Source organism: Mirounga leonina, unplaced genomic scaffold (genome assembly GCF_011800145.1).
Source record: "Mirounga leonina isolate KUSES-001 unplaced genomic scaffold, KU_Mleo_1.0 Mir_200, whole genome shotgun sequence".
In the NCBI taxonomy this organism is placed as follows: domain Eukaryota; kingdom Metazoa; phylum Chordata; class Mammalia; order Carnivora; family Phocidae; genus Mirounga; species Mirounga leonina.
The window spans coordinates 13082052-13107282 of record NW_023270503.1 but is presented as its reverse complement, the minus strand read 5'-3'; the positions used below and the strand labels follow the sequence as shown (position 1 = coordinate 13107282).

Sequence of the window (25231 nt, the reverse complement as noted above, 5' to 3'; positions counted from 1 at the left end):
AGATATGGAAAGCTTTGGTAGGCTATTACAAGGACTTTAGTTTCTATTCAGAATTAAATAGTCCTTGCAGGATTTTGATCATGGTCTGACTAGAAGCCTAGCTGCTGCTTTCTGGCAGCATGGGAAACTCAGCTTTACAAACCACAGAGAACATGAATTTGGGAGTCAAAAAGTATCTTATACAAAACAAAATCAAATCATTCAGTATTCACACTCACCAAGCAACCTGGTCTTCAGAGATAGAAAAGTCCTGATGCTTTCCAGGATTCTGGTGGAACAGATCAGCTTGTTGTGTCTTCTTTCTCTTAACCTTAGATTTCAACTTTCTCTGGTCTGTCAGTTTCTACTAGTTTGTCTTTCCAACTTCACTGTTGTTTCCTCTCTTATTCTGTTGTCCTTTGTCATTTTATTGGTTATTTTAGGAGAATACAAAAAAACGTATGTTTATTAGTCACCATGTGAAACCATAAGGCTGATAATATAAAAATAGATTTTTCCAAAGTGATCAAAAAAAGCCTCTAAGGTACTTGCACTGAAACTTGCCATTATAAAACCTCTTGTCAGAATTAATAATAGTTATAATGTTATTTTTGTGAAACAGATCAGGTCTTTAAAATTTTATAACTTTATCCACTAATGCAGTGGGAAAAGGATAATCACTTTCATTGTATAAATGTATAAATTGTATAAAACTTGTCTCACCATATAGTTCACATTCTGAGAGTTCCTGTCCTGGAGCAGTCCAGTCCCTTTCAGTGAATGGATTTGGACAAGTTAATGCATTTGAGGATCTGGGAACAGAGTGGACTACCAAAAGACAGTGTATTTTGGTGGAAAGAACATATAGAGAGGAGGCTTAGATTTTAGCTTCATTTCTCTATTGCTAAATTTGAAGGTTTAATCATATAATCTTTCTATGCTTAGATTTCTTCATTTATAAAATGAAGGATTGCAGGTTAGATCATCTCTAAATAATCCTGAAAACTTCGTGATTCTTAAGTCATATTGGAATTTTTTTCTGCTTTTATGGAAAATAAATATAATTAATTTTCTAATTTTGTTTTTTTATGCAGGTTAATGGTGCAATGTAAGAAACCTTTAAAAGTTTCTGATGAATTAGTACAGCAATATCAAATTAAAAATCAGTATCTTTCAGCAATAGCATCTGATGCAGAGCAAGAATCTAAAATCGATCCATATGCATTTGTTGAAGGAGATGAGGAATTCCTTTTTCCTGATAAGAAAGACAGACAAAATAGTGAGAGAGAAGCTGTAAAAAAACATAAGGTGAGTAAAAGAAATCAAAGTACACCAAAGGGTGACTGATGATTTGTAACACTGCATATAGGTACCACACTTCTCATTGTTTTCTTTTAAAATAGAACAGATTAAAAAAAAAAATTTATCATTGTAACTTAGGAAAACTTTTTTTTTTTTTAAAGAGATAGAGCAAGAAGGACCAGGGTGGGGGGAGGGCAGAGACAGAATCTTTTTTTTTTTTTTTTAAGATTTTATTTATCAGAGAGAGCAGGAGCAGGGAGGGGGAGGGGCAGAGGGAGAGGAAGAAGCAGACTCCCTGATGAGCAGGGAAACCTAATGGGGGGCTCGATCCCAGGACCCTGAGATCATGACCTGAGCTGAAGGCAGAGACGCTTAACCAACTGAGCCACACAGGCGCCCGGAAAGAGAATCTTAAGCAGGCTCCACGCCCAGCACAGAGCCCAACATGGGGCTCAAGCTCATGACCCTGATATCATGACCTGAGTCAAAATCAAGAGTTGGGACGCTTAACTGACTGAGCCACCCACGTGCCCCAGGAAAACTTTTTTTTTTTTTTTTAATAGGTGAATCAGGCACATTATACAAAATTTAAGAGCTGTGTGGACTTTATAGCTGGTCTCTCATAAAGAAAAGATTTTTTTATTGTTTACATTTAGTTAGATAAACTATTTTGATACTGAGTTAAAATATGTTATAGGTGAATTGCCAGTTTTCAAAAATACAATAAAATACACAATGCTTAGTTTACAAAATATATGATATTTTTAAATGTGAGTTAAGAACTTATAGTGTCCCTTGAAGTAATATATTTAGCATAGGATATAGAAATATATATTAAAATTTTAAAAATCAGAGGATCTATTAAGCACAAGGTAACTCTGTTAGATAAGAATTTTGCCTTAAATACAATATATGGAAATTTAAAAGCTATAAAATTGTGAAAAGAACCCAATAATAAGTTTAATACAGAGAATTCATTTCACAAAATTTTTAGCCTTACTCCGTGCCCGGTACTTGAAGTTTTGTCCTTTTGTAAATATGAAAACAGCAGTAGCTGGGAAGGCTATAGGTACTGTAGAAAGAACATGCACTTTGGAAATTGACAGATTTTTGTTGGAATCCCAGCTCCACTATTTATTTATCAGATATATTTCCTGGGTTATCTTTAACACTATTTTTTGTCTGTAAGTTGAGCATAGTACTTATTATATAGGTTAGTTGTGGGAATTAGTATGTCTGTAGAACACTGCAGTATGCTTGACACGTAGTTACTCAATAGTTGGAAGATTTTGTTATTTTAAATTACATATTTCAATCTAATATGTAATACTGTTTGCAGGTAGAAGATGGGCCATCTAGTGTAACAGTGTTATCACATGAGGAAGATGCTATGTCATTATTTAGTCCCTCTATCAAGCAAGGTAAAACTTCTATTTCCTAATAAAAATAATGGCATTGAAGGATTATTACTACAAGCTAATTTGATATTACTGGACTTACAGTGTTCCTTTTTGCATAATTCATATGTTTCATGGAGAGGTACCTATCTTAAAATGATAGATTTATTGTTTATTTTGTACTGGGAGAAGCAGTTGAGGTGATAGAAATTCTGTTTTCAATTGTTGGAACTTTACTTTCTCACAAATAAAAATAGTTCTTATCTATAAAATGAGATTTAAAAAGATCATCACTTAAGGTCCCTCTCAGATCTGAAAACTTATAAATTAGGCTTAACTATAATTTTGTTGTCCTTTTCTCTCTCACTCAAATTAGAAGAACGGTTGCTGAAATTATTAATTTAACAAATATTTATCAAGTAGGTATTATATGTAGGCACAGTTCTTGCCACTGAGGCCAAGGCTCCACTTTGAAAGTAAAGTATCTGACTAGTGCTTGTTGTGCTTGGAATAGACGGACACAACACATTATTTCTTTAACAAAATCTATTTAACTTTTGATGAAGGCAAAGGAAGTTGTCCTTCTGTAGGTGTTTGTTTAGGGACAAAGTTTTGTTTTAATATTTGGGATAGAGAGGGTCAGGCTCTGTGCAACCAAAAACAAGAATAAGGAAGAAATGGTCTTTAATGAAGCAAAATCAGTTGATAATTCTGAGTAGCTTGGTAAGTTAACAGTTTGGGTTCTTTGGGCTGTTACCTACCCTAGGATGTAGAGAATGTATAATCGCTATTTTGTGCTTTCTCAAAATACAGACCACGTACCACATTCTGGAGCATCTTTTGAGGTGGAGCTTGGAGATCTTGGTTTTTACTAAGTGCCCTAGATGATTTTTTTTACACCAAATTTCAGAATTAGTGCTCCAGTGAATTTTTAGAACGGACATACAGAGGCACTTGGAAAGTGGCTTTTCTCTTTCTGAAAATGAGGACTATTTCAAGTCACTTGATATTCCAAGGATGCTTTAGAAGGTTATATACCAAACTGCAAATTTGGCTTTTTTGTGTGGGAATGTAAGAGGAGTTTAACTTCCATTGGTGTTTTTATTTATTTTTTTTTTAAGTAATCATGTATTTTTTCCACTATAATTGGAGAAAAAGGAAAGTAAAATTCTAGAACTAAAATGAATCTTAACCAAAGGTAATATTTATTGAGTACTTAAGTACCTAGCACTGGACAAAGTGCTTTAGCTACGTCCTTTCATGTTTAATTCTTGCCATTACTAAGGTACAGAGAGGTTAAGTAACTTGCTCAGGGTCATTCTATTAGTGTTAGAGTTGGGAATTCAGATTACTAATAGTCCATCTGACTCAAGAGCCAGAGCACCTAGTCCTCATACAATGCTTGTTTTACATTTCAGGAAGATAGAAAAATAAAAATGTGTGTGTGTGTGTGTGTGTCTACTGTTATCCTAAGAATGTATGTCTTTTTATTTGATATATAAAATCAGAGTACTTAGCCATGTTATGGATTACATAGCCTTTGGTGAGCTTCCTGGAGAAATTACTACTGTTTATTTGCAACTTTATTTCTATGAAAAAATTTTTAGATTTTAAGCAAATCATAGTTTCTTATTGCAAAATACTCTTATAAGTTTAAAGTTAGATATCTAGTTTAAATAACTAGAATAATACTTATTTGGTCAGTAGTAGAATCTTTTGTTTTTCTGATCGACTGTGATTGACATATATAGATGCTCCACGCCCTACTAGTCATGCCCGTCCTCCATCAACCAGTTTGATTTATGACTCAGACCTGGCTGTCTCTTATACTGACCTTGATAATCTCTTCAATTCTGATGAAGATGAACTAACAGTGAGTATTTTATTAATGGTTAAGGTTATAATTTCTTTACCTTGATTTTATATAGACTTTTCAGAAGTGATATGTGACTTGAATAGTACATTTGAGCCCTAAAAAATAGGAAATATTTTGGAATAAAATTTTATTAATTGGTTTCTTTTTTTAAAACTTACATTTGAGCAGTCTTGGCATAGTGTCACCTATAAGCTGTGGGGTTTTTTTTCTTTATTATTATTATTTTTTTTTAAAGACTTTATTTATTTATTTGACAGAGAGAGACATAGCGAGAGCAGGAACACAAGCAGGGGGAGTGGGAGAGGGAGAAGCAGGCTTCCCGCAGAGCAGGGAGCCCAATGTGGGGCTCAATCCCAGGACCCTGGGATCATGACCTGAGCCGAAGGCAGACGCTTAACGACTGAGCCACCCAGGCGCCCTTCTTTATTTTTTTATATTTGAAGGACATGTGTGATTAAGCTTAATTTCTACCATATGTTCTTTTTCTGCAGTCTTTAGGAAGCAGAATTATTTTCCTGTTCTTTGATCTCTCATTTGAGAAATGACCCTGGGATTGACTCACATACATAAAATAATAAATAATTAACATTAAAATTGTGTGCCTTGTCAGTTTATTAAGGAATACTACTTCTTTTTTTTTTTTTTTTTTTAAGATTTTATTTATTTATTTGAGAGAATGAGATAGAGAGAGCATGAGAGGGGAGGGTCAGAGGGAGAAGCAGACTCCCCGCCGAGCAGGGAGCCCGATGCGGGACTCGATCCAGGGACTCCAGGATCATGACCTGAGCCGAAGGCAGTCGCTTAACCGACTGAGCCACCCAGGCGCCCGGAATACTACTTCTTTTGAATATGATTGGCATTCTAGCCATTATTGTAAAACAGCTATATACTATAATAATGAAAGAGGCAGAAGGAGAAATATTTAACTTTGCACATCCGTTTGCAGAGAAAGGTGATTATAAAAGAAAATTTAAAATGAGATTTGCTAGAATGTCAAGTCTCTAGCAAATTAATGAACTGAGTGCTGCATTATCATAAAAGGGAATTCCATTTTCATCTGCATAAAGGTAGCTTGGAGACTTCTATAGTACATTTGGTCATTCTTGTTCTGTATTACACTTTTAATCCTCTCTGTTGTATATATTGATACACACATACACCCTGCATATATATATTTATGTATATATGTATATACACATATATGCACATTTGGTGTCTTCATTTAAGTGACATAGGCAGATATAACTATACATAAACTTACATTCTTTTTTTTTTTTTTAAGATTTTATTTTTTTTATTTATTTATTTGACAGAGAGAGACAGTGAGAGAGGGAACACAAGCAGGCAGACTGGGAGAGGGAGAAGCAGGCTCCCCGCTGAACAGAGAGCCCGATGCGGGGCTCGATCCCAGGACCCTGGGATCATGACCTGAGCCGAAGGCAGACGTTTAACGACTGAGCCACCCAGGCGCCCCATAAACTTACATTCTATATCCCTGAATACTTTGGTACTTTTATGCTTTCTCTCTGTTACCATTCATGTATCAGCTGTGGCTCTTGTGAGGTAAAAAGGTTGTAATTAGAACTCAGTCTACATATTTATGACAAAGTGGCTAACAGGAGGCTTGGAACTAAGTCGTCAGGTCTAAAAACATTGGTGACAGATTGGAGATGGTAAAACGATTTGTTCAATGTATTAAAACTAATTTTTAGTTAGTATCCTGTTACTTATCAAATGAGATCTTTCTGAAGTTTGTGCTTTGTTTTACATGTTGTAGCATTTTTATAAGGGTAAGGAGATTATTAAACAAGATAAAAGTATAAATTAGGTTTCAGAGGGGTGATTGAATATATAGGAAACTTCAGTGTGTTTTATTTAAGGGGACAAATGCTTTATGAATATCTTTTACTAAGAAGCAGTTCTGATATTATAAATCCTTCTTATTGCAGGTTTCCTTTTTTTTTTTTTTAATTTTAATAGGCTTTAAGTGGTAGGTTATTTTTGCTTCTGTGTGTTCTGGAAGTATTGGTCCTGTGTCTTGGAGGAACTTTCCCTCTGTTAATTTGCAGGATTATCAAATAAACAAATTAATCTTGGTTCATTGATTGCCTAAAAAGTGTTTTACATCTTTATAAATTTTTCTAATAACCAATATTTATCTCTGGCACAACCAGAATAATATATTTGGTGAATGGGTTTGACCTTCAAGTTATATCTTAATGATTACCATCTTGGATCACATTGGACTTAAAATTTCAGATAAATAATGTGTTTTTGTTTTTGTTAATAGCCTGGATCTAAAAAGTCAGCAAATGGAACAGATGATAAATCCAGCAGTAAGGAATCAAAGACAGGAAATCTGGACCCACTATCTTGCATAAGTAAGCTTCCCAAATCTGCTCCAGATAAATCTGCAAATTTTTAATCTGAATAAAATTCCACACTCCTTTCTTTTAAACACAGATTAACTTCTTTTTAGTCTTATGTTAAAATGTGTGTTTTATTAAATATAGGCACTGCAGATCTTCATAAAATGTATCCTACACCACCATCATTGGAACAACATATTATGGGATTTTCCCCAATGAATATGAGCAATAAAGAATATGGTAGTATGGATATAACACCTGGAGGAACTGTTCTAGAAGGAAATAGTTCTAGTATAGGAACACAGTTCAAAATTGAGGTTGATGAAGGATTCTGTAGCCCAAAACCTTCTGAAATTAAAGTAAGTATTTTATTTTTCTAGAAAAATAATTCACTTTATATATGTATATATATGCTTATATATATATATATATATATATTTTTTTTTTTTTTTTTTTTTTTTTTTTTTAAATTTAAGAGTGGGGAGGCTGGGGAGGGGCAGAGGGAGAGAGAGAATCTTAAGCAAGCTCCACACCCAGTGTGGAGCCTGCTGTGGGGCTCTATCTCACAACCCTGAGATCGTGACTTGAGCCAAAATCAAGAGTCCACACACCCAACCAGCCGAGCCACCCAAGCACTCCTCCAATATTTTCTTACAGATTCCGTTTGTTGCTGTATTTTTTTTTTAAAGATTTTATTTATTTATTTGACAGAGAGGGAGACAGAGAAGGAACTCAAGTAGGGGGAGTGGGAGAGGAGAAGCAGGCTCCTTGCTGAGCAGGGAGCCCGATGCGGGGCTTGATCCCAGGACCCTGGGATCATGACCTGAGCCGAAGACATCTGCTTAACTGACTGAGCCACCCAGGCACCCCCAGTTTGTTGCTGTATTAAAAAAATCTATTCATGGTGATTCTTATTTTGTAGTTAACAGATTTGAAGACTAAAGAGTGGTGACACTATTAAGAATGCCTTTAAGAACACTTGGGCTGCTTCCATAATTTGCTATTGTAAATAATGCTGCTGTAAACATAAGGTTGCACGAATCCCTTTGAATTAGTGTTTTTGTAATTTTTAATTTTTTTTGTTTTTGTAATTTCTTTAAAAAAATTTTATTTATTTATTTGACAGCATAAGCAGGGAGAGCGGCAGGGAGAAGGAGAAGCAGACTCCCCCCGCTGAGCAGGGAGCTGGACTCGGGGCTCGATCCCAGGACCCTGGATCATGACCTGAGCTGAAGGCAGCCACTTAACAGACTGAGCCACTCAGGCGCCCCATGTAACTTTTGAGTAAATACCCAGCAGTGTGATTATTGGACTGTAGGGTAGTTCTGTTTTTAACTTTTTTAGTAACCTTCACTGTTTTCCACAGTGACTGCACCAGTTTGCATTTCTACCAGGGGTGCAAGAGGGTTCCTTTTTCTCCAACACCAGTTGTTCCTTGTGTGTGTCATTTTTTTTAACATTTTATTTATTTATTAGAGAGAGAGAGAGCACAAGGAGGGGGAGCAGCAGGCAGAGGGAGAGGGAAAAGCAGGCTCCCCACTGAGCAGGGAGCCCAACATGGGGCTGGATCCCAGGACCCTGGGATCATGACCTGAGCCAAAGGCAGCCAATTAACCAACTGAGCCACCCAGGCGTCCCTCTTGTGTTTTTGATTTTAACCATTCTTACAAATGTGAGGTGATCTTATTGTAGTTTGTTTTATTTGTTTAGTTTTTTTTTTTTTTACCTTAAGTAAACTCCATGCCATACATGGGGCTCAGACTCAACCATCCTGAGATCAAGAGTTGCATGCTCTACCAACTGAGCCAGGCAGGAGCCCCTCTCATTGTAGTTTTGATTTGCATAACCCTGATGATGAATGATGTTGAGCAGATGAATGGATAAAGATGTGTATGCACATGCACACACATCCACACCCACATAGGAATATTATTCAGACATAAAAAAGAAAGAAATCTTGTCATTTTCAATGACTTGGATGGAGCTAGAGAGTGTAATGCTAAGCAAAATAAGTCAGACAGAAAAAGACAAATACCATATGCTTTCACATATATGTTGAATTTAAGAAATAAAGGGGGGAAATGAGCAAAGGATAAAAAAAGACAAACCAAGAATCACTTTTGACTATAAAGAATAAACTGATGGTTACCAGAGGGGAAGTTGGTAGGGGGTTGGATGAAATAGGTGATGTGGATTAAGGAGTGCACTTGTGATGAGCACTGGGTGATGTACGGAATTGTTGAATCACTGTAGTATACACCTGAAACTAATATAGCACTGTATGTTAATTAATTGGAATTAAAATAGAGTGAATTCATTTAAGAATAAAATTAAATTGGGTACCTGGCTGGCTTAGTCAGTAGAGATTGTGACTCTTGGTCTCAGGGTCATGAGTTGAAGCCCTACTTTTGGCGTGGAGCCTACTTTAAAAAAAAAAAAATATATATATATATTTACATTTTATTATTTTGTTTAAAGAGAGGGGGGAAAAAGGCTAGAGTGAGTTTGGCTTTTTTCCCCTGGAAGATAAGATGCTGAAAGTCATGGTCTTTGTATTATAGGATTTTTCTTATGTCTATAAGCCTGAAAATTGTCAAGTTTTGGTGGGATGTTCCATGTTTGCACCTCTAAAAAGTCTACCAAGCCAATGTCTGCCTCCTATCAAATTGCCAGAAGAGTGTATTTACCGTCAGAGTTGGACTGTTGGAAAATTGGAATTGCTTCCTTCAGGGCCTGCAGTGCCATTCATCAAAGAGGGGTATGATTTAGATTTATGTTATTGGTATAGTGTAGGTGTGCTTACATAGCTTTAATTTTTTTCACAGAAGTACCTGCTTTGCTAGTACTTAGAAAAAAGATACTGTTTTTTTAATTCTAAAAATTGTTTTTTGATCAATAAATTATAATGGTATTAGTTGCATGTTGATAAACTGTTGGAAAACTTAAGACCATTATGCTTTGGTTATTTGTCTTCATTTGTGGGTGGAAGTTTTCTTCAGAAGCACCTTTTGTTTTGCTCTGAAATTCTAAATCCCATTTGTGTATTTGCCATATCACATACTTCTCATATTTTAATATCTCTGAAATTGGGATGTCTTATAATTGGTAGGATCTTACAATTGACATTGTCCCTTATTGCATGTAAACATCTCTAAAATCAGGATTTTTTTTTTTAACAGTGACATCTTAGGATCAATGAAATATGGTTATTTGTAGTACAAGAAATACGGATAGTAAATGTGGATGTCTAGGTGTAGATAAGTGTAAACAGATTTTATTTACAGTTTTGGAACTAGTCGGTTAGTCCACAGTCTACAACAGTCACCTAGAGTGGATATAATGACCAGATACATATTTTAATTATACTTGTAACTTTTGCACTAATTGTGCTTTCATTTTCAGTGTTACTGAAAAATACTGGGAGATTTTTAGTTCTGTTTCATATTATTAATATGTTCCTCTATGTATGTGTTTAATTTTTTACCCTGGTAACACCAGTGATGGGAGTACTATCGATCAAGAATATGGTCCTGCTTATACACCTCAAACTCATACTTCTTTTGGGATGCCTCCTAGCAGCGCACCTCCTAGTAACAGTGGAGCAGGAATTCTTCCTTCTCCATCTACACCTAGGTTTCCGACTCCAAGGACTCCAAGGACTCCAAGGACTCCTCGAGCTGGTGGACCTGCTAGTGCTCAAGGTTCAGTCAAATATGAAAACTCAGACTTGTATTCACCAGCTTCCACCCCCTCCACATGCAGACCCCTTAATTCTGTTGAACCTGCAACTGTTCCCTCCATCCCTGAAGCACACAGTCTTTATGTAAACCTCATTCTTTCAGAATCAGTTATGAATTTGTTTAAAGACTGTAACTTTGATAGTTGCTGTATCTGTGTCTGCAACATGAATATCAAGGGTGCAGATGTTGGAGTTTACATTCCAGATCCAATGCAGGAAGCACAGTATAGGTGTACCTGCGGCTTCAGTGCTGTCATGAACAGAAAATTTGGAAACAATTCAGGATTATTTCTTGAAGATGAACTAGATATCATAGGACGCAACACAGAATGTGGCAAAGAAGCAGAAAAACGTTTTGAAGCTCTCAGGGCTACTTCTGCTGAACATGTTAATGGAGGACTAAAGGAATCTGAGAAATTCCCTGATGAGTTGATATTATTGCTACAAGATCAGTGCACTAATTTATTTTCACCTTTTGGAGCAGCAGACCAAGACCCTTTTCCCAGGATTGGTGTAATTAGTAATTGGGTACGTGTTGAAGAGCGGGACTGTTGCAATGACTGCTACCTTGCATTAGAACATGGGCGTCAATTCATGGATAACATGTCAGGAGGAAAAGTTGATGAAGCACTTGTGAAAAGTTCATGCTTACACCCCTGGTCCAAAAGAAATGGTAAGCATCCTAATGGAATAATTTTTCTGTTTATTTTCTTTTAGTTGTAGGACTGCTTTTCTTTCTTCGGAAAAAGTATTAAAGGCAGTTCCCATGTAACTAATAGAGACATTGAAATTTGGGACTTAAAACTCCTCTAAGAATGACATTTTTAAAAGGAGAATTTCCTAGCAGTTTAGTTTAATTTCACCAATAAAAGTATGGTTATTGTAAGTCTGTAATTATGTACTTACGTAGGAGTATAAAAGGCACTTTGCAGATGTTAATTAGCAGAAAATTGCGGGTTGTCTGCTTTATTCAACATTCTTTCACTCATTAAATATTTACTGAACACCTGATATGTGCCACAGACTGTCCCTTTAGAAAGTACAGCCTTAAATGAAGCAAACATACTTCTTGCCCTTTTTGAGCCTGTAATTTAGTAGAGAAGACATAAACAAAATAAGTAATTATATTAGTTAGTGACAATTGCTTTGAAGAAAAAGAAAGGTGAAAGGAGTGGAAAAACACAGGAGTGTACTATTTTAGATGTATGGTTAGAGAAGATATTACTGAGGCATTTGAGTAAAAAACTGCATAAACTGGGAGAATGGAGCTATGGGGCTAACCAAGGGAAGAGTATTTCAGACAGTGCAAAGACCCTGAGGTTAATGTGTTTGAGGAACAGTAAGGAGATATTGTTGCTGGAGTGAACTGGGTGATGGGAGATTGGTCAAACATGAAATCTAAGAACTGGCCAAACACCAAAATCCTGGAGGGGTCTTATGGACCTTGTAAGACCTTCCTGTCTATTGTGTTGTGGATGGTAAAGGTAAGAGTAGAAGCAGAGTAGTTAGGAAGCAATTACAGTAGTCCAGGTGAAAGATGATCGTAATTTAGACAAGTTTGGAAGCAACAGAGATAGGAGTAGTGGGTTCTAGGTATTTTTGGGAAATAGAACCTACAGGATTTGCTGATACATAAGAAAAGATGAGGCATCAAGAATAGCTTGAGCAACAGGATGAAGTGATGGTTCTAATTATAGAGGAGGGAAACGTTGCAGGAAGAGGTCAAGTACACATTTGGAGGTAACAGTTTTAAATTCAGGGGAGTGATTAGGGTTGTAGATTAAAATTTTCTTGTGTAAGTTATCAGTATTAAAATCTATGGAGCTGGATCAAACAACCTAGAGAGTGACTGGAGAGAAATCCAAGGATGGAACTGATGTTTAGAGGTGGAGAAGAAAGGGAGGATCCAGGATAGGAAAACAAGGAAGTGGGAGGAAAATCAAGTGAGTATGGTGTCCTGGAAGTCAAGTACAGGAAATGTTTGAAGGAGAGAATGGTCATCAATGTCAGATAATGTTATACAGATACAGTGTCAGATACTTGTATAGAGTTCTGAAGATCTAATATGTTAATCCATATTAAGTGCTTAGCGCGGTGCTTGCAACATAGTACTGAACTAATAATATAAGCTGCCATTATTATTAAAATAATCAATTAGATATTTTCTTTCAGGCACAACCAACCCAACACTTCTTAAAAGTTGTCTCGATATACCACTAATTTTTCTAACTTTTGGTTATTATATAGAAAATTAGCCTCCTTCAAAATGTGGTTTTGGGTAAGGATCTTTTCTAAGGTGATATCTGCCATATAATAACTTTTAGTTGGTCCATGTGTCATTCACTAATTCAGTTTTTTTTTTTTTTGACACATATGCAGAACAGTGTGCTTGGTCTTCTAGGAGATAGGAAGATATAACCTATCTTTAAATTGCTTACGCAGTACTCAGAGAACCAAAACTATAATGCAGGGTTGAAAGAAGTAAAAACACCCTAAATGCCCATTGACAGGAGAATGGATAAATGATTATGATAGTACAAATAGAATGTTGCATAGTTCTAAACATGAATAAAACTATATATAACAAATAGGTGAATCTTAGTATTGAGAGGAAGGAGAGTGGGAACAAGTCCTAGAAGATTATATATGGTAAGTTACCTTTTTGTAAAGTTTTAAAATGAGCAAAACTAAATATTTTTTAGATGCACATAAAATTCAGGATAGTGGTTAATTTTTAAAAGCTGAAGGAGGGTTAGGATAGGGAGAAGCGCTAATATGATTTTTGTGGTGATGTTCTAGTTCTTGGGCTGTGATATCATAGTTGTTCATAATGTTATTATTAAAGAAAATTTGTGACATAGGAGGGCAGTACATGGACCAGTGGTTAAGATTTTGTTCATGACATAGTTTGATGATTCATGGAACTCCTTATACTCAAGGACAGAGTTAGAAAAAGGTATAAATAAATGTCATAGATGTTCAAAAAATGGGCAGGATTGTTTTCAGCCATAGGTAATAGTTAAGAACATATGCTGTGGAGGCAGACTGCTTGAGTTTGAAATATGGCTTTATCACTATATACTATGACATTGGGCAAGTTATTTAATCTCTCTGTGCTTCAGTTCTCTTAAATTGTGTCAGTAATAGTATTTACCCCAAATAGTGTTGAGAGGATCAGTGTTTTATGTAACAGAGAGCGGTGCCTGGCACAAAGAACTCAAATATTAGCAGTTGGTAATAGTAGTAATAGCAGAAGCAGTAGCGTTAGTGGTACTCTATTGCTTGTTTTTAAGAACCAACTCATCTTGAAAGTTCTCATCACAAGAAAAAAATATTATGTAACTATGTATGGTGATGGATGTTGACTGGACTTATTGTGGTGATCATTTTACAATATATACAAATACTAAATCATTATATTGTGCACCTGGAACTAATGTTATGCCAATTTTACCTCTATAAAAAATAAAAAAAGAACTAGCTTATGCCAGTTGTACCTCAAACAAGGCCCAACTTATCTGCCAAATAGAAAACATTGAGGCTCAACATTTTTTGTGTAACCGTAAACATTGATGTAAACAGGAAACTTTACAGCCATAAAGATAAATTTCATCGTAACAACTTATATTAAAATAATTCAAAACAGAGGTGCCTGGCTGGCTCATTTGAAGAGTATGCCACTCTTGATCTTGGGGACATGAATTCAAGGCCCATGTTAGGTGTAGAGATGACTTAAATAAATATTTAAAAAAATAATAATTCAAGGGACACCTGGGTGGCTCAGTCAGTTAAGCGTCTGACTCTTGATTTTAGCTCAGATCTTGATTCTCAGGGTCAGGAGTTCAAGCCCCGCAGTGGTCTCCGTGCAGGGCATGGAGCCTACTTTAAAAATAAAAGATGATAATTCAAAGCAAAAAAGCAGTTCCTTTATGTTTCAATTTTTAAATTTCAATATAAAGACAAATAATGTGGGGTGCCTGGGTGGCTCAGTCAGTTAAGTGTCTGCCTTTGGCTCAGGTCATGATCTCAGGATCCTGGGATCCAGCCCTATGTCGGGCTCCCTGCTCAGTGGGGAGTCTGCTTCTCCCATTCCCTCTGCTCCTCCCCCCACTTGTGTGCATGCACGCTTGCTCACTCTCTATCAAATAAATCTTAAAAAAAAATGCTGTGATCTAAATGTGTAATATTGGAATACTTTCATTAAACTATAGCAGCATCATGAAAGAAAAGGTCCTACATTAGGACCTTTGCCCTAATTGTTTCCTCTGCCTCGGACACCTTTCCCCCATGTATTTACAAGGGTAACTGTCTTGTCGGTTAAGCATCCAACTCTTGATCTCAGCTCAGGTCTTGATCTTGCGGTTGTGAGTTCAAGCTGCACGTTGGTCTCCATGCTCGGCAGGGAACCTACTTTAAAAAAAAATATCTCGGGTGTCATTTTATCAGTATAAAATTGCAAACCCCTCTTCATGTTCTCCATCCTGCTGCTTTTGCTTTTCTCTATAGTGTGTTTTACCTTTTAATATACTGTATAGTTTGTTGATTAATTATTGTCTCTCCATTAAATTTACCCAGTGAAAGTTCTGTGAAAATGCTAGGGTTTTTGTCTGTTTTGCTTGTTGATATATCCCAAGTACTTACAACAGTGCCTGGCATATAGGAGATGCCCAACGTGTTAAAATATTTGTTTGAAGGAATTAAAAAGGTCAAGCCATAGTTTGTATATTTTAATGGTAGTGTTTATTTTTTTTTCAAGATGGGAAAAACTTTGTTCTAGTTATGAAAAAATACATACTGGCTGAAAAGAATGAATCTAGACAATGCAGAAAAGTAGAAGTAAAAATTGCCCATATTTCTGCCCATTCACAACAGCATTACAGCACTCCCAAGATCACTCTTTCAACAGCTTTATTGACGTACCATACAATTCACTCATTTAAAGTGTACAGTTGAATGGTTTTTAGTGCAGACAAACCTCAGAGACACTGTGGGTCTGGTCCCAGACTACCACAGTAAAGTGAATATCACAATAAAGTGAGCCAAATGAACTTTTTGGCTTCCCAGTGCACATGAAAGTTAGGTTTACACTACACTGTCGTCTTATTAAATATGCAGTAGCATTATGTCTAAAAAATGTACACACCTTAATTTTAAAATACTTTATTGCTAAAAAATGCTAACCATTATCTGAGCTTTCAGCAAGTCATGCTCTCGTAGCTGGTAGCTTCAGTGTTGACGGCTGCTGACTGATGAGGATGGTGGTCGATGGAGACTGGGGTAGCTGTGGCAACTTCTTAAAATGAGACAACAGTGAAGTTTGCCACATTGATTGATTCACGAACAATTTCTCTGTAGTATGAGGTGCTGTTTGATAATATTTTACTCACAGTGGAACTTTTTCAAAATTGGAGTCAGTCCTTTCAAGTTCTCCTGCTGCTTTATCAACTAAGTTTATGAATATTCTAAATCCTTTGTTGTCATTTCAACAGTTCACAACATCTTCACTGCATCTCAAGAGTAAGAAGCAACTTCTCATCCATTAAAGTTTTATCATGAGATTGAAGCAGTTCAGTCACATACTTCTCTCACTATTTCCACCACATTTCCACTGAAATCTTGAATCCTTCAAAATCATCCATGAGGGTTGCAATCAGCTTTTTCAAAATTCCTGTTAATATTGGTATCTTGATCTCTTCCCATGAATCACAAATGTTCCTAAATGGCATCTAGAATCGTGAATCACTTCCAGAAGCTTTTCAATTTACTTTGCCCAGATCCATCAAAGGAATCACTATCTAAGGCAGTTACAGCATTATGAAATGTATTTCTTAAATAGTAAGACTTGGAAGTTGAAATTGCTCCTTGATCAATGGGCTGCAGAATGGATGTTGTGTTAGCAGGCATGAAAACAACATTAATCTCATTGTACATCACCGTCAGAGCTGTGGGGTGACCAATGAGCAGTCATATTTTGAGGAGATTAGGCGCGTTTAGGGTGGTATGGCCATAGACTGAGCAGTCATATTTTGAAAGGAATCTTTTTCTGAGCAGTAAATCTCAGCAGTGGACTTAAAATATTCAGTAAATCATGATATAAACAGATGTGCTGTCATGCAGGCTTTGTTGTTCCATTTATAGAGCAGGGGCAGAGTAGATTTAGCATAATTCTTAAGGGCCCTAGGATTTTCAGAATGGTAAATGAACTTTGGCTTCAACTTAATGTCACCAGCTGCATTAGCCCCTAACAAGAGAGACAGCATGTCCTTTAAAGCTTTGGAGCTAGGCATTAATTTCTCTTTAGCTGTGAAAACCCCTGTATGATGTCTTCTTCCAATTGAAGATTGTTCTGTCTGCATTGAAAAGTCTGTTATTTAGTATAGCCATCTTCATTAATGATCTTAGCTTAATTTTCTGGATAACTTGCTGCAGCTTCTACCTCAGCACTTATGCTTCACCTTGTACTTCGATGTTATGGAGGTGGCTTCTTTGCTTAAACTTCACGAACCAACCTCTGTTAGCTTCAGACTTTTCTTCTGCAGTTTCCTCACTTGTCTCAGCCCTCATGGAATTGAAAAGAGGTCTTGCCCTGGATTAGGTTTTGCCTTGAGGAAATGTTCTGTTCTATCCAGACCACTAAAACTTTCTCCTTATCAGCAGACAGCCTGTTTCACTTTTCTTATCTTTGTGTTTCACTTTTAATTTTCTTCGAGAACTTTTCCTTTGCATTCACAACTTGGCTATTTGGCACAAGAGGCCTAGCTTTTCAGCCTCTGTGGGCTTTCAACATGCCTTCCTCACTAAGCTTAATCATTTCTAGCTTTCGATTTAAAGTACAACTCTTCCATTCACTTGAACATTAGAGACCCCAGCAAGGTTATTAGTTGGCCTAATTTCGGTATTGTTGTGTCTTGGGGAATAAAGAGGCCCAGGGAGAGAGAGACAGGGAAACAGCCAGTTGTGGAGCAGTCAGAACACACAACATTTATTAAGTATGCCATCTTAGATGAGCATGGTTCGTGGTGTCCCCCCAAATTTATAATAGTAACATCAAAGATCACTAATGGTCACAGATCACCGTAACAAATATAGTAATAACGAACAACTTTGAAATATTGGGAGAATTACCAAAATGTGACAGAGACATTGGAAAAATGATACTAATAGACCTGCTCGTTGCCGGATTGCCACAAACTATCAACCTGTTAAAAAAAAATGCAGTATTTTTGAAACAGAATAAAGCAAGGTATGCCTGTATTCACGGAGTTGTGTAGCCATCACCACAGTCAATTGTAGAGCATTTTCATCACCATGAAAAGAAACCCCATGCGTATTAGAGGTCACTCCCTATTCCCTCCATGCCCTCCCTTTCAATGCCAGTCAACTACATTCTCTCCATATAGATTTTTTTGGACATTTCACATAAATAGACTCATACACCATATGGTCTTTTATGATTGGTGTCTTTCACTTAGCATTCTCAAAGTTCATCCATGTAGCATGCATTCATTAATACTTGCTTTTTATTGCCAAATATTCTGTTGTATTGGGTATACCACACTTTATTCATTCATCTGTTGATGGACATTTCGGTTGTTTCCACTCTTTGGCTATTATGAATAATGCTGATTTGAACATTTGTGTACAAGTTTTTATGTGAACATATGTTTTCATTACTCGTGAGTGGACTTACTAGGCTATAGCACTCTGTTTTACTTTTTGAGGAATTGTCAGACTGTTTTCAAAGCAGCTGCACCATTTTATATTCCGACCAGCAATGTGTGAGAGTTCTGCTGTCTCCACATCTTCATTAACATTTGTCATTGTCTTTTTGATTATAGTCATCATAGTGAGTATGAAGTGTCATCTCATTGTGGTTTTGGTTGGCATTTCCCTGATGGCTTTTCAAGTGCTTATTGTCCATTTTTATATCTTTGGAGAAATGTCTTTTTCAGAACCTTTGTCCCATTTTTAAATTAGACTTTTTTGTTTTCATCATTGAGTTGTAAGTTCTTTATATGTTCTGGATAAAAGTCCCTCATTAGATATATGATTTCCACATATTTTCTCCTATTCTCTGGGTTGTCTTTTCACTTTCTTGATGGTATCCTTTGAAGCAGAAAAGTTTTTAATTTTAATGAAGTTCAGCATACTTACTGTCTTGTTGCTTGTGCCTTTGGTGTCATATCTAAAAAGGCTTTTCCTAACCCTAAGTAAGTCATGAATATTTACTCCTCTGTTTCTTTTTCTAGGAGTTTTATAGTTATAACACTATTTAGGTGTATAATCCATTCTGAATTAACTTTTGTATTTGGTATAAGGAAGGGTTCCAACTTTATTCTTCTGCATGTGGATATCCAACTGTCTTAGAACCATTTGTTAAAAAGATTATCTTTCCCCATTAAATTGTCTTGACACCCTGTCAAAAATAAATGGACTATGTGAGATTTCTGGATGTTCAGTTCTATTCTGCTGATCAGTGTGTCTATCCTTCATGATGATCACTCTTAAAAATCATAACCTTTTAATCATCGCTTTCCAACCAGATTTCAGCTTAAATAGAGACCTGGCACCTGTGGCTGTATACAGTTATAATTCTTTTTCATGTCAGTCTCCCACACAAGAGAGTAAGATCCCTCAAGATGTGAGTAAGAATCTATTTACACAGTATTCCCCACAGCTAGAATAATTCCTGGCCCATAGTAGGTCTTCAGTAAATACATTTTCTTTTCTTTTTTAAGATTTTATTTATTTATTTGAGACAGAGAGCATGAGAGGGAGGAGGGTCAGAGGGAGAAGCAGACTCCCTGCCAAGCAGGGAGCCCGATGTGGGACTCGATCCCGGGACTCCAGATCATGACTTGAGCTGAAGGCAGTCGCTTAACCAGCTGAGCCACCCAGGCACCCAGTAAATATATTTTCTAAAAGAATGAAGAAGTATTTGAGAATTTTTTCTGAATTAAAATCAAAATGCAAATTCCTGAGCTAAACCCAGGTCAGAATTTCTCATGGTAGCTCTGCATATATGTCCTTAAAAAGTTCCCCATGTGATTATGATAAATAACCTTAGCCAATAGCAACTTTTTCTAGACTTCATTTTATGTGAATATTCAGATATGAATACACATAATTATATTTTATACTGTTTATGTAAAATATCTTCTATAGTTTTATAACTTGCTTTGATTTACCAGTGTGTAAGTCATTAGTCCATTTCAGATAGCTTTGTTGTTACTTAGTGACTACATATTCTGTTAAGTAGTTTACATACTGATTTTTTAGAGAGGGAGTTGGGGAGGGGCAGAGGGAGAGGGTTAGAACCTTTTTTTTTTTTTTTTTTTAGATTTACTTTTTGAGAGAGAGGGAGAGAGAGAGAAGGAGCAGGGGGAGGGGCAGAGGGAGAGGAAGAATCAGACTCCCCACTGAGCAGGGAGCCCGATGTAGGGCTCGATCCCAGGACCCTGAGATCATGACCTGAGCCGAAGGCAGACGCTTAACCAACTGTGAGCCACCCAGGCGCCTGGGAAAGAGAGAATCTTAAGCAGGTTCCACACCCGGTGAAGAGCCCAAAATGAGGCTTGATCTCAGAACGCTGAGATCATGACCTGAGCCCAAATCAAGAGTCGGATGCTGAACAGACTGAGCCATGCAGGCAACCCTACAGTAGGTTATTTAAACGTAATAGTTACTAAGCAGTATATCTGAAATTAAGTTACTTATAATTCTGTACACTATTTAGATCTAGGGAATGAAAGCCAGAAATAATAAATTAGGCAGTAATAATAATGAATTAAAGTTGAGTGATTTAGGGGCATCTGGGTGGCCTAGTCAGTTAAGTGTCTGCCTTCAGCTCAGGTCATGATCCCAGGGTCCTGGGATTGAGCCCTTGGTCAGGCTCCCTGCTCAGCAGGGGAGTCTGCACTCACTCTCCCTCTCCTTGTGTGCTCTCTCTATTGCGCACGCTCTCTCTCAAATAAATAAAATCTTTTTTTTAAAAAAGTTGAAAGATGTAATGTACAAGTGCTCAAACATGTTTAATGATACAACTGAGTGTACTGGGGGCACAGATTAACCGTATCAGTAACATTTAGTGATTTTTTTTTTTTTTAATGCCATTTGACATGAAGCAGCATCTTTCATACCCATTCTGATAGTTGGTCAGAAATGCAGGTCATAATAATATAATCCATAAATCTGTAAATCTAGTTTTATAAAGTATCTATGGATATTATAACACTTTTTACAGTGTAAGCAAGTTCATTTGTTACTGTACAAGTTCTGTATTTCAGAATTGTTACAGTCTACTATTTTTCCCAAATTAAACTTTAATCAATATAACCAGTCTTATCTATCTGATCATTTTACCATAGTGGTTATTAAGGTACACAGTTTATAACTCATTTCAGTGTGAGGTAGAGTTCTTTCTGGGAAAATACCTACAAGCACCAAAAACAACCAAAACAAATGCAGAAAAGGAAGAAATTTATTTGATTAATTTATAAATTGGTTAGCTAATGATGTGAGTGACTTTTTTATGGAGAGGAGTTATAATAACTTTTCTTATGTCTATTCTAGGAAAGTATCTAGAAGAACCATTTCTACAGATCATTTGAGATTGAACCTAATACAGTTCTCTGCACAAGCAGATGCTTAATCTTGATGATTGAAGTTGAACTTTCATGTATTTTGTTACGAAATTTTATTTCTTCGTATTGGCAATAGCAATTCTTACTTTTTTTTTTTTTTTTTTAATGGTTGTAGATGTGAGTATGCAGTGCTCACAGGATATACTTCGAATGCTCCTATCTCTTCAGCCAGTTCTTCAGGATGCTATTCAGAAAAAAAGAACAGTAAGGCCTTGGGGAGTTCAAGGTCCTCTCACTTGGCAACAATTTCATAAAATGGCTGGCCGAGGCTCTTATGGTAAGTAATTTATAGTAATGTGTATTGACTGATTTTATATCAGCCCTTTATTTTTGTGCCCAACTTGGAATAAGCACATTTGTCTTCCTTAAATATTTTTGTAGCATATGCTTGACTTAAGGCCAGGGTGGTCAATCTTAGCCTTCATTACTTTGAGCATTTCCAATATTTAATTTATTGGGTTCTCCAGCCCCTCTTCAGAAAGAACAGCTTCCCTTAGATCTATTTTTACAGATTAGACTCACCAGTAAGATTTTATATGAAGAAAGAATCATATTGCCAAAATTTTTTAAATAAATGAACACTACTTTCATTGTAAATTATCACTTTACAACGTTGAATGAAGAATGGGGCAAAAAGAAGAGGCTACTACTAGTGATGAAGGACCCCAAGTTCTTCATTTAAAAAAAAACAAAAAACAAAAAAAACAAATTTGCTGGTTGTAAGAGTAGCAAATGAATACCCTAAATATGCTACACAGTACAGGGGCGCCCGGCTGGCTCAGTCGGTGGAGCATGTGGCTCTTGATCTCAGGGCTGTGAGTTCGAGCTCCACATTGGGTGTAGAGATTACTTAAATATGACATCTTTAAAATATATGTATGGGGCACCTGGGTGGCTCAGTTGGTTAAGCGACTGCCTTCGGCTCAGGTCATGATCCTGGAGTCCCGGGATCGAGTCCCACATCGGGCTCCCTGCTCAGCAGGGAGTCTGCTTCTCCCTCTGACCCTCTCACGTGCTCCCTCTCATTCTCTCTCTCTCAAATAAATAAATAAAATCTTTAAAAAATAAAAAAATAAAAATATATGTATGTATGGTACACAGTAGATTTATGGTCATCTATCAAGGCAAAGAACATTCAAAATACTTGAACTATCTGTTGAAGATTGTCTCTGAAAGGTGGGAGCTTTTAAAATATATTTGTGGGGTGCCTGGGTGGCTCAGTCGGTTAAGCATCCGCCTTCAGCTCAGGTCATGATTCTGGGGTCCTGGGATCGAGTCCCGTAATTGGGCTCCCTGCTTAGCAGGACAGTCTGCTTCTCTCCCTCTGCCTCACCCCTTGCTTGTGCTCCCTCTCTCACTCTCCCTCTCTCTCAAATAAAATATTAAAAAGTATATACATACATATTTGGAATAATAGTTTTTAACATTGAAATCTTTGACTTTCATGCATGGTTTTAGACTGCATTATGTACAGAAGTAGTAGATTTGCTCATAATTTTCCTTTTCCTTTTATTAATGGCTAAATAATCATTAAAAACTTGACATTTAGTGAAAAATGCAGGTTAATTATATTTTTACATTCTTTTAAAAACCAAATAGAGTGTGTGTGTACACACACACACAGTTCTGCACCTTACTGACCAGGACATATAGAGCTGTCTTTCTTTCTTTTTTTTTTTTTTTTTTAAGATTTTATTTATTTGTGAGAGAGAGAATGAGAGACAGAGAGCATGAGAGGGAGGAGGGTCAGAGGGAGAAGCAGACTGACTCCCTGCTGAGCAGGGAGCATGATGCGGGACTCGATCCCAGGACTCCAGGATCATGACCTGAGCCGAAGGCAGTCGCTTAACCAACTGAGCCACCCAGGCGCCCTTAGAGCTGTCTTTCTTTAGTTTTAATGGGTTCATGTATTTCATGTTCTTTACATATGATAATATTTTACCAATCCACTGTTTATGGACATACATATTGTTTCTCTCATTGTCATCACAACTGTTTTTCTATAATGCACACATCTCCTCTGGCTTAAAGGATGTGTGTTTTGTTGTTGTTGTTTTTATTGTTGCCAAATTACTCTCTGAGTATCAATTTAAACTCCCACCAGCAAAATGCCTGTTTCCGCAAACCCTTGCTGAAGTAGATGGGTGAAAATGGTTGTTTTATTATAGCTTGAGAAATGGCATAGTACAGACTGTAAGAGTAGATTACCTGGCCTCTAATCGCATGTCTACCACTTCTTGTGTGATTCCAGACACGTTGCTTAACTTCTTCATTCCTGCTTTCTCATCTCTAAAATGAGGTTAATATTAGTATCTGCCTTACATGGTTTTGTGAGGATTAAATGAGTTAATATGTGTAAAGTTAGTATGTGTAAAGATCCTTGAACAGTACCTAGCACATAGCAAATGTTAGTTTTTCAACAATAATTATTTTAAATTGCTTTCTCTTAATGAGATTGAGCAGCTTTTTATGTATAAGATATTTCCTTTTCTGTGAACTTAGTTCATACACTTTACCCATTTTTCTGTTAGGTTGTTGATCATTTTCTTAGGGATTTTTAAGTCCCCTTTATATGGTAAGGAATTTAACCTTTTGTCATCTGAATTACAAATCTTTTTCCATTTTGTTGTTAATCATTTGGCTTTTTTATAATGTTTTTTATGCCAAATTTTAAAATTTATATAGTCAGATTGATCAGCTTTTAAATGGACAGGTTTTATGTTATGGTTAGAAAGGCTTTCCCCAGTCCAAATTTATAAAAAATAAAATAAAACTCCCCTCCCATGTTTTCTTTTGTACTTCTAAGTTTTTTCATTTGAATTAATTTTTTTAACAATTAAAACAATTTTAATAATTAAATAATTAAACAATTAAATTAGTATAAGTCATGTTTCCTAAAGACCATTTAGCAAATTCCTAACTCTGGAAAAGTCTCAATCATTGATTGGCCTTTAGATATATATATATATATTTTTAAAGATTTTATTTGTTTATTTGACAGAGACACAGCAAGATAGGGAACATAAGCAGGGGGAGTGGGAGAGGGAGAAGCAGGCCTCCCGCCGAGCAGGGAACCCGATGCGGGGCTCGATCCCAGGACGCTGAGATCATGACCGGAGCCGAAGGCAGACGCTTAATGACTGAGCCACCCAGGCGTCCCGGCCTTTAGATATTTTTATCTTTAATCAAATATTTTTGCTAATGACTTCAGTAACTTTGACATTTAAATAAAAGGAAGACATGTAACTGCTTTAAAATATTTACTTTTTTTTTTCTTAATATTTTCTTAAAATATGTTTTTTCCTATTTAGGAACTGATGAATCCCCAGAACCACTGCCAATCCCTACGTTTTTGTTGGGTTATGATTATGATTTTCTGGTGCTTTCTCCATTTGCGCTCCCTTATTGGGAGAGACTTATGCTGGAACCCTATGGATCTCAAAGAGATATAGCCTATGTTGTATTATGTCCAGAAAATGAAGCCTTGTTAAATGGAGCCAAAAGCTTTTTTAGAGACCTCACTGCGATATATGAGGTAGGTGTTTGAAAAGAGGTAGCATTCGGTGGCGGGGCGGGTGGTGGGGAAGTCAGCTTCTCCCTCTTCCTCTGCTCCTCTTCCTGACTCCTGCGCGCGTGCGCGCTCTCTCACACTCTCTCTTAAATAAAGATCTTTAAAAAAAATAAAGAGGTGGCATTTTAAAACTATAATTTGTATATTTATATATGAAATATACTGGGCAGTTCATTTGATTGGGACAGAGTAATAATGATGGGAAACTAGTTGTATAGTTCTCATGCTAGCCAGTTATGTTCTTTACAGCATTTGACCTGGACTGTTGTTCAATGTGTGTGCCGTGGGTCACAGTGAAATCACTGTATTGGGGAAAAACCATTGAAGACATATATATGCCATTTAAGGTCATCTT

The 25231-nt window shown here is 36.5% G+C and overlaps 1 protein-coding gene across 1 annotated transcript in view; it reads left to right on the top strand.

Moving 5' to 3' along the window:
• Window positions 1-25231, top strand: part of MED13 (mediator complex subunit 13) — a 105654-nt gene that overhangs the window by 58880 nt on the left and 21543 nt on the right. The window contains exons 10-18 of the mRNA XM_035026690.1: window positions 1074-1287; window positions 2621-2702; window positions 4430-4551; window positions 6845-6935; window positions 7068-7282; window positions 9485-9681; window positions 10422-11335; window positions 21421-21582; window positions 24617-24840. Coding sequence (XP_034882581.1) covers window positions 1074-1287; window positions 2621-2702; window positions 4430-4551; window positions 6845-6935; window positions 7068-7282; window positions 9485-9681; window positions 10422-11335; window positions 21421-21582; window positions 24617-24840 — 2221 coding nt within the window. The remainder of the gene's footprint in view (window positions 1-1073; window positions 1288-2620; window positions 2703-4429; window positions 4552-6844; window positions 6936-7067; window positions 7283-9484; window positions 9682-10421; window positions 11336-21420; window positions 21583-24616; window positions 24841-25231) is intronic.